Consider the following 10,436-nt stretch of genomic DNA (forward strand, 5'->3'; position numbering starts at 1 on the left):
TGGGTCGATCAAAGCCGGCTCTGTTGGCCCAAAAACATATCAAGGCCGACCCGTGCGCCCCAATGGCCCTGAATTTTTGGGCCGGGTCAGTGACCCGGCGGGTCGACGCGGCCCAGTCCCATCTTGAGTGGCGTGTGTGAATCGCGCGCCGCGTAGTTGGACCGTGGAAGAATGTTAAAATGAGTTGTTTAGCTAACGTAATCTGTAATCATATCGGAGGGAATTAAGAAACCATATCGAATTGCGAAACCCAGTGATTAGGAAGGTGCAGGTCAATTCTGTGGACGCTGCGGCCATGTGCATGCGCGCGCTCGATCGTTCGTTGGAACCACGTCAAAATGATTCCCTCTGGAACCATCGAAGTCCATGATCGTACAGTAGCTACATTCCTAGCTATTTAAGCACTACCATTGTCGCTCTCCATATCCACCTACAAGGTTCCATCGATCATCTCTCTTATTACGCTCTATTCGGAAAGAGTTTGAGTCAGCACTGAGCAGGAGAAGCTAGATGGCAGCAGGTGCGAGTGGGAAGCGGTTGATTCTGCAGCTGTTGGTGGCGTTCTTGGCGGCGCCTGCGGCCATGTCGGACTGGCTCCCTGGCACCGCCACGTTTTATGGCGGCAGCGACGGGTCCGGCACCATGGGCGGCGCGTGCGGGTACGGGGACCTGTACAGCCAGGGGTACGGGACGGCCACCGCGGCGCTGAGCACGGCGCTGTTCAACGACGGCGCGTCGTGCGGGCAATGCTACCTCATTATCTGCGACCAGGGCAAGTCCAACATGTGCAGGCCCGGCAAGGCCATCACCGTGTCCGCCACCAACTTCTGCCCGCCCAACTGGGCTCTCCCCAGCGACGACGGCGGGTGGTGCAACCCTCCCCGCGCCCACTTCGACATGGCCCAGCCCGCCTGGCTCAACATCGGCATCTACGAGGCCGGCATCATCCCCATCGTCTACCAGCAGTAAGCGAGCTGATTGATCGATCGATCATGCATGCATGCATGCCAGTTTGCGAGACATACATGATGACGATGATGATTACTAACCATTCCTCTGTGAAACCGACCGATCGCAGGGTGAAGTGCTGGAGGGACGGTGGGGTTCGGTTCACCATCACCGGCTCCAACTACTTCGAGGTGGTGCTGGTGACCAACATGGCCGGGAGCGGGTCGATCAAGAGCATTTCCGTGAAGGGGACCAACACGGGGTGGATGCAGATGTCCAGAAACTGGGGCGCCATCTGGCAGGGTATGTCGAGCTTGGAAAAGCAGGCGATCTCCTTCGGCGTCACCTCCACCGGCGGGCAGTACATCCTCTTCCAGGACGTCATCCCGGCCGGCTGGCAGTACGGCCAGACCTTCTCCTCCTGGCGGCAGTTCGACTACTAACTAATTCCCCCCTCAGCTCGATGCTTCTGAAAAGTTGGAGCTGCTCCAGTTTTTTTTTTTTAATCTATGGAGTTGCTCCAGCTTTTGATATAAAAACGTGGAGTTGGCCTGGCCACGGCTATGACGGTGACACTGAACCACCCGGCACTATCGTGACGTTCCCGAACACCGGGGTAATTAAAAAATTTGAACCAGTTTTTAGATCCATATTTGGATACTAGTTAACTGCAAGCTGCTCTAACTTTTGGTACACAAACATAAAAATACGGAGCGGCCTTAATTTACATCTGATTGCTACTGATAAATGACCGAAACGTTACACATGCATTATCTCTCTCTCCTCCCTCCTCCCGCGCCTAGATTCATTTCTGATTTGACTTCACCGCAACACGATTTACATTTATCGCCACTGGATCATGGCCTCCAGCGAACGAGTCGATGTACCTTTCGCTGGAGTCGAACTTCTCCGATTCGTTCTCGCCGCCATGCAAATTGAGTTGTAGCTCGCTGCCGCCAGGAGCTTGCTGTCGCCGCCACTACGTCTCATGCCGCCTCACCCAGGACAAAGTTGGTTGAGACGGCCACAATAAGCTTTTGGCGGCGATAACAAACGACAACTCAATTTGCGTGGCAGCAAGAATGAATCAGACAAGTTTGACTCTAGCTAAAGGTATGTTCATTCGTTTGCCGGAGGACAGTGGCGGTAGGTGTGAATCACGCTGTGGAGAGTCTGGGTGGGGAGGGGCAGAAAGATAAGACTTACGTAACGTTTTGGTCACTTACCGGTGGCAGTAGGACGCAAATAAACAACCGCTCCATGTTTTTCTGTTCCACGGAACCAACTCTACATTTTTGTATCAAAAGTTGAAGCAACTCTACAGATAAAGAAAAACTGGAACAACTCCAACTTTTCAGAAGCATGGAGCCGAGGGGGGACACCATTCTCATCCGGGATCGGGCCCTGGCACTCCTCGAGTCGCTCGCTTGATTTATTGTTTTTCCTGGTAGGTTGTACGGTACTAGATTGAATTATATAAACATGTAAATTCACGTACATGGATAAAGGGTGAACATTAACTTGCCTTTTCCTTTGGCTACCTCGCGAGTCGTTCCTCTTCCGAGCGACTCCGAGGGAACCCTAGTCCGCCACCGCCCACAGCCGTCCGCCGCCATCCTGGCCGCCGCTGCTGCCCTCCCTGGCGGCGGTGGCGGCATCCATCCCCTCGACTGATGGTGGGCTGGGGAGCCGTATCCCGGCGGCTCCTCACAGGAGAAGGTGGGAGGTCGACTCCGAGGCGCAGGGCGGTGCGGCTCTTCCTGGCCGGCGCCTGAGGATCTCTAGCAGGAGGAGGGGGTGGCACCCATGGAGGTGCCCTGACCTGCGAGATCTGGTGGTGGCTGCGGCCCGATCTAGTAATCGTGGGGTTAGGCCGGTGCTCTTCACTAGATCCCCTTGTTCATTTTCTGCCTTCTCAGCTTTGGAGACGACCAGCGGTGTGGGGACCTTCTAGTCTTGCGAATTCACTAGTAGGAAAAGGCTCATCAGTGGCGCACCAAAAAAGCATTCTGTGGCGCATGGGTGGTGCGCCACAGAATTCTCGCCACAAAAATAAGAATTCCGTGGCGCACCTGCCCATGCGCCACAGAAAGTCTTATTTCTGTGGCGCACCGGGCGGTGGTGCGCCACAGAAATAGAAAGTCTTATTTCTGTGGCGCACCGGGCTGTGGTGCACCACAGATTTTTTTGAAATTGAAAAAAATGGCGGCCAGGTCTAGATCTAGATCTAGATCTGGGGCCGCAATTTTTTTAATGTTTGTTTGAAATTTCGCTGGGAAGGTCGCCGGAGGTGGGTGGGTGGGTGGGGTGGGTGGGTGGAGGAGGAGGAGGCCGGCCGGAGGAGGTGGTGGTGGAGTAGGAGGAGGAGGTGGTGGTGGTGGTGGAGGTGGTGAAGGTGGTGGTGGTGGTGGTGGTGGAGGAGGAGGAGGTGGTGGTGGTGGTGGTGGTGGAGGTGGAGGTGGTGGTGGTGGTGGTGGTGGTGGAGGAGGAGGTGGTGGAGGAGGTGGTGGTGGTGGAGGAGGAGGAGAAGGTGGTGGTCGCCGGAGGAGGTCGGAGGAGGTGGTCGTCGGAGTAGGAGGAGGCCGGCCGGAGGAGGTGGTCGCCGGAGTAGGAGGAGGCCGGCCGGAGAAGGTGGTCGCCGGAGTAGGAGGATGAGGAGGAGGCCGGCCTGCCGGAGGAGATGATGGTGGTTGAGGTGGAGGAGAGGAGGAGGGGAAGTGGAGGAGGAGAAGTTTGCATCCGGGGAGAAGTGGAGGAGAGGAGAAGTGGAGGAGAAGTGGAGGAGGGCGGCAGGAAATTTAAATTTCGGAGCTTAATTCTGTGGCGCATGGGCCCTTGGTGCACCACGGATTTTTTTTAAAATTTTCTATTTTGCAGCAAAAAATCTTTATTTTGCCGTAACTTCTTACTCTTTTCGAATTTGGGGATTCTAAAAATTTTCCAACCTGGCAAGCCCCTTGAATTCGGATGTAGAATTTTCGTGGAAATATTTTGATATATCGTGCATCTTTTTTCGAGTTCGTATGCAACCAGAAATCCAGTTTGATGATTTTCCCACGCAATCTTACAAAAAAAGTCGAAATTCATGTTTGTTAATTTTCAGTGGTAAAAGATGACATAATACATGGGCATCTTGAAGAAATTTATTTTTTGAAATTTTTATCTATTGCTTTTATTTTTATCAGAGATAAAAAAGGCGATCCACAGGGGGTGGGGGAGTTGCGTGGGGAGTCAAAAAAAACTTCTGTGGCGCATGGAACTCATGTGCGCCATAAAAATGTCTTATTTTTGTGGCGCACGAGGCAACGTGCACCACAGAATGTCTTAATTCTGTGGCGCACAGGACTACGTGCACCACAGAATGCTTTAATTTTGTGGCGCACGTGGTCCTGTGCGCCACGGAATTAGTAAAACCAATGATTGGGGTTGGCCCCACCTTATTTCTGTGGCGCATTGGCTTGTGGTGCGCCACAAAAATAAGCTATTTTTGTGGCGCACCATGTTCGGTGCGCCACAGAAAGAATTTATGTGGCGCATATGTAGCTGGTGCGCCACAGAATTAAGATCTCATCTATAAGGCTTTTTCTACTAGTGATTATAGCGGCGGTCCTTAGATTTCTTCTCGCGCCAAGATGCAGATCTGCCGGTGCCTGTCCTCATCGATCTGGCGGATGTGTCGTGTTCCATCGGCGCTCCATTGGGCGAATCAAGCCTGTAGGTTTCCGGATCGGGTGGAATTCGGTCGAGCGCACCCATGTTTTTTCTCTAGCCGTTTGGTTACTGAGGGAGCGCTTCGAAGCTCTGCTGGCGGTTATTATCATGGAGCACGTTTTTGTTCCGTGGTGCTGGCGGAGAATGACATGGAAGCAGAGATCTATGGTCTTTCAATGGTGACTCGAGTCGTGCCATCTTCTTAAGAGCCCACTTCTTGACTCTTCGCTGTACGCTATTTAGCTCGGGATCCTCAGGTTCTGGCCTGTCATTCTCACTATCAGAGTCAGCTGGCTCCGGTAAGATGAAATTTACCAGGAGCTTTCTAAACATCAGATTTTTTGATCTCGTGTCGACATAAGTAACTCCTTCGCCCCCCTTTGCAGGTTTCTTCCATTCTTGAGTGGTGATCGGGATGGTGTCCCTTACAATAACTCCGCATTGACTTACAAACTTTTTTGCGTGATGCTTGGGAGAAATTGGTTCGCCATCTAGAGCGATTTCCGTGATGGTGCACCTTTCATGGTCTTCCATCTTTCTGGCCGCGCCTCGTTTAGTTCTACCAGTAGAGTTTGTTGATTGGGAGGTATAAAAGAAGAAACAACGTTAATATATGTATATGCACAAATCTGGAGGCTTGGTTAATTAATATATGTACACCTCGGCGCCGTGAGCTTCTCCCTCGCAGTTGTCACCTTCTCCCTCACCGGAGCCGTCTCCACGGTGGTCTTGCTCATCTTCCTCACTGGAGCCGTCTCCTCGGGTTCGCTCGTCTCCCTCGCTGGATTGGTTTAAGTAAATAGACGTGATATCGTCATCATCACGGATAATCTCCTCGACGAGGTATTCTTTTTCTAGGTCTCGTTCCATAGTTTCTGCAAAGACTTACAAGTTATTCTAATGCTATAAACACAACGAAGCAGTAATTAAGAATAATGCTCAATACATGATCAAAATATTAGAGTTACACATATATATATATAGGTACTAATTAAGGATATTGCTCAATACATAATCAAAGATCTGAGTTACACATATAACTCGATCGGTCCCTAATACATCACTAGAACCTCTCAACGGCGCCGACTCGGTCCTGAGCCACGCCGGCAGAACCCCCAAAGCCACAGAACAACAACATGATCATAGCTAATGTGAGATCCCTGCAAAACAGACCATCCACCCGTATACCTGGTCTCTAACAAATACAGGTAACGGCGAACGTGCTCGTCCTCCTCTCTAATACGCTGAGCTACCACCTCCGGCGGCGCCGGCTCCCTCTGAAGCGACCGTGGCCCACGCGACCTCCACCAGAGAATATCCGGGTCGACGACGGGACCCGGATTCGGCACCAAGGTGCGCGCCCCGGAAGATAACACCTTCCAGTGCCTCCCCGGTGGAGCCCAGTCCCGAACTTCCTCCATCAGCTACATCTCCCTAAAATTGTCCTAGCTCCAGGACGCGGAGGGCGTGGCATCGTATGCAAACTAAAAAATCGGTGCAACATAAACAAATTACATAAACAAATATTCTAACTAAAAATTACACCGAAGACTTCGAAAAATTTACATAAACAAATCTATTCGTAATTTTTAGTTAAAATTAGGTAAACAAATCTACTAAAAAATTTAATAGATAGAAGAATTATTCAAATCGGTGCAACATAAACAAATTACATAAACAAATCTATTAGTAATTTCTAACTAAAATTTTCTAACTAAACTTTTTTAACTAAAGTTTTTCTAAATTTAACTACTAAATTTTCTAACTAATTAAAACAAAATAATTTAAAAAAACAAAAAAAAGGGGAAGAAGGGGCGGCCGGCCGGGGGCTCACCTTGCCGTGCGGGGGGTGGCGGCGGCGCGGGCGGTGGCGGTCGGCGGCGGCGCGGGCGGCGTCCGTCGCGGAGGAGGCCGCGCGCGCGCGGCCAGGGCGGGGCGCGCACGGTGGTGGCGCGCGGCGGAGCTGGGCGCGCGGGGACGGGCGCGGAGGAGGCGGCGGCGCGGTCGGCGGCGGTGCGGGAGGCGGCTGGACGGCGGCGTAGTTCCAAAATCGGGCAGCCTGCCGGCGTCTTTTCGTTCCTCGCGCGAATTGAATTGGGGAAGAAGGGTGGGCGCGCGCGGCAGTTTATACTCGGACCCTTTCGCACCGGTTCCAGCCACGAACTGGTGCAAAGGGTCCATTTTTTCGCTGCATTTTGCATGTTTCCCGCCTTTTTTTGGGTGTTTCGCGCGGGATATGTTCCTGCCACGACGCCGCGCGTGATAGGTTCCCGCCACGCGACGATGCCGCGCGGGATATTTTCCCGCCACGACGCCACGCGGGATATTTTCCCGCCACAAGACGCCGCACGGGATATTTTCCCGCCACGCGACGCCGCGCGGGAAATTTTCCCGCCACTCGACGCCGCGTGGGATATTTCCCGCCACGCGACGCTGCGCGGAGATTTCCCGCCTACATGCCCTCTATAAATAGTACGTCCCCGTCTCTCCCACTTCACTCATCACCGAACCCTAGCCCATTTCACAATGCCCCCAAAGCCGCACCCGCTGCCGGTGGAGGTGGACCCACAGCTCGCGGAGATAGAGTAGTGGGAGGAGGCAGCGGCAGGAGGCGACAGCTAGGAGGGCAGCAGCGAATGAGGTGGACCCGCAGCTTGCAGAGATAGAGGAGTGGGAGGAGGCGGCGCTAGCGGCTACCATAGAAGCATTTGAGAGGCAAAGTCTCCATGAGCTGCATAAGCGGTCGCGTGTGGTGGATCTAGATAGTGAGGAGATGCATAAGCGTCGTCGTGAGGAGGAACTGCAGCAGCAGCTGCGGCAGGAGGCGGCAGCCACGAGGGCTGCAGCGGATGCGCGGAAGAACTAGCTAGTAGAAGTTGTTATTTTAGTTTAAATTTAGTTAATGTTAAGGAAAGAGCAAAGAGAGGAGAGGCAACGAGCAAGAAGGAAAGAGCCTCTCCGGCGAAGTTTCTCGAAGATGTCTTAGATGGCCGGCCGTCTTAGACATCTTCGGAAGCTTTGCTCGAGAACTCTTCCCGCAAGCAAGGCTAGGAGTCCCGCTCGGAAGCTGCTAATATACATCCAACAACCAGTAGCTCAGGGTAAGGAGGGGAGAGCATAGAGAGCTTCCCGGGAGCTGGTATATAACCCGACGACGGCGACCTCGAAGGAAAGAGCCTCTCCGGCGGAGCTTCTCGAAGATGTCTTAGATGGACGGCCGTCTTAGACATCTTCGGAAGCTCCGCCCGAGAACTCTTCCCGCAAGCAGAGAGAGGAGGGGAAACGACCAGGAAGTTTTCCTTTTCATCGCACGAAAAATCCATTTTCCATTTTCGAGGTGCCGAAAAGGGGGTTTTTTTGTGAAGGAACCACAAAATTAAAGATAAATTCTGATACATCACAACAAATGTTACTGATACATCACAACAAATGCTTCACAATATGAGCTCAAGGTACAGGATAATAATACATTATGATCGCTTAGACCGAAACCATGGAGCATCTTCAGCATTTAACGCGATGCTTGGGTCAATGTTCACTGTGAAGGGCGGAATTTCAGCAAACTTATTATAATCTTTTGACATGTCTATCTTGTCCTCGACTCCCACGATGGTTCTTTTCCCTGAATGAACTATGTGACGCTTGGGCTCATCGGATGAGCTCGTTTTCTTATGTTTTGTTTTTTTTTTCGGTCTGGAGGACATGTCCTTCACATAGAAAACCTGAGCCACATCATTGGCCAGGACGAATGGTTCGTCTCTGTAACCAAGATTGTTGAGATCCACTGTTGTCATTCCGTACAGCTGGTCTACCTTTACCCCTTTTCCATCCAGCTTGGCCCATTTACACCGAAACAAAGGGATCTTAAAAGAAGGTACATAGTCAAGTTCCCATATCTCCTCTATGTAACCATAATATGTGTCCTTTTCCCCACTATTAGTGTTTGTTGCATCAATGCGGACACCACTGTTTTGGTTGGCGCTCTTTTTATCTTGGGCGAACGTGTAGAAGGTATTTCCATTTATCTCGTACCCCTGGAAAGTCAGTACAGTCGAAGATGGTGCCCCGGCCAACAAGTACAACTGATCTCCAATATCGTTGTTATTAATGAGATGTGCTCTGAGCCAACCGCCGAATGTCTGCATATGTTTATGTGTAATCCAGTCTTCGGACCGCCCTGGATGTTGGGAGCGTACAATATTCTTGTGTTCAGTGATATACGAGGCCACCAAGGTGGAACTTTGTAGAACTGTGTAGTGTGCTTGAGTGAAAGAAATCCCGTCCCTACATATCATTGATTTCCTTCCTAGCGTGCCTTTTCCACTTAGTCGCCCCTCATGTCACGATTCAGGAACACCAATCGAGTTAAGGTCAGGAATAAAGTCAACACAGAACTCAATGACCTCCTCTGTTCCATAGCCCTTGGAGATGCTTCCTTCTGGCCTAGCACGGTTATGAACATATTTCTTTAAGACCCCCATGAACCTCTCGAAGGGGAACATATTGTGTAGAAAGACATGACCGAGGACAGCAATCTCTTCGACAAGGTGAACCAGGAGATGCGTCATAATATTGAAGAAAGATGGTGGAAACACCAACTCAAAACTAACAAGACATTGCACCACATCCTTCTGTAACCTTTGAAGACTGGCTGGATCGATTGCCCACTGAGATATTGCATTGAGGAATGCACATAGCTTCACAATGGGTATTCAAACATTTTTCGGCAGAAGCCCCCTCAATGCAACCGGAAGCAACTGCGTCATAATAATGTGGCAGTCATGCGACTTCAGGTTTTGGAATTTTTTTCTCTGCCATATTTATAATTCCCTTTATATTTGATGAGAATCTAGACGGCACCTTGATACTGTAAAGGACTTCAAAAAATATTTCCTTCTCTGCTTTGGTAAGAGCGTAGCTGGCAGGTGGCGCCGTTGCCGGGGAGATCAAGACACGCTGCAAGGGGAGTCTCCCACATCCAATCTCTTTACTTTCTTTTTGTCTTGCTTTACTTTACTTTATTTACTGCTTTGTTTGCTCTCTATATAAAAAACACACAAAAATTAGTTGCTAGTTTTACTGTCTTGTTCTCCATATTGAAAACACAAAAAAATTAGTTACTTGCATTTACTTTATCTAGTTTGCTTTATTTACTACTGCTAAAATGGGTACTGTTGAGAATACTAAGTTGTGTGACTTCACTAGCACAAATAATAATGATTTCTTATGCACACCTATTGCTCCACCTCGCTACTATAGCAGAATTCTTTGAAATTAAACCCGCTTTATCGAATCTTGTTATGAGAGAGCAATTTTCTCGGTGTTAGTTCTGATGATGCTGCTGCCCATCTTAATAATTTTGTTGAACTATGTGAAATGCAAAAGTATAAGGATGTAGATGGTGACATTATAAAATTGAAATTGTTTCCTTTCTCCTTAGGAGGAAGAGCTAAAGACTGGTTGCTATCTTTGCCTAGAAATAGTATTGATTCATGGACTAAATGTAAGGATGCTTTTATTGGTAGATATTATCCTCCCGCTAAAATTATATCTTTGAGAAGTAGCATAATGAATTTCAAGCAGTTAAATAATGAACATGTTGCTCAAGCATGGGAGAGAATGAAATCTTTGGTAAAGAATTGCCCTACCCATGGACTGACTACTTGGATGATCATCCAAACCTTTTATGCAGGATTGAATTTTTCTTCGCGGAACCTATTGGATTCAGCTGCTAGAGGTACTTTTATGTCCATCACTTTGTGGGCGGCAACAAAGCT

At 49.9% G+C, this 10,436-nt stretch overlaps 1 protein-coding gene across 1 annotated transcript; it reads left to right on the top strand.

Moving 5' to 3' along the window:
- The first annotated feature begins 534 nt into the window (after nt 1–534).
- On the top strand, nt 535–1,391 carry LOC124694447 (expansin-A31-like). The gene is made up of 2 exons (XM_047227432.1): nt 535–965; nt 1,079–1,391. The coding sequence occupies exons 1-2, from the start codon at nt 583–585 to the stop codon at nt 1,389–1,391; spliced, it is 696 nt and encodes a 231-aa protein (XP_047083388.1). The 5' UTR covers nt 535–582.
- Nucleotides 1,392–10,436: the final 9,045 nt, after the last annotated feature.

This window comes from Lolium rigidum, chromosome 3, assembly GCF_022539505.1.
Source record: "Lolium rigidum isolate FL_2022 chromosome 3, APGP_CSIRO_Lrig_0.1, whole genome shotgun sequence".
NCBI classification, from domain to species: Eukaryota; Viridiplantae; Streptophyta; class Magnoliopsida; order Poales; family Poaceae; genus Lolium; species Lolium rigidum.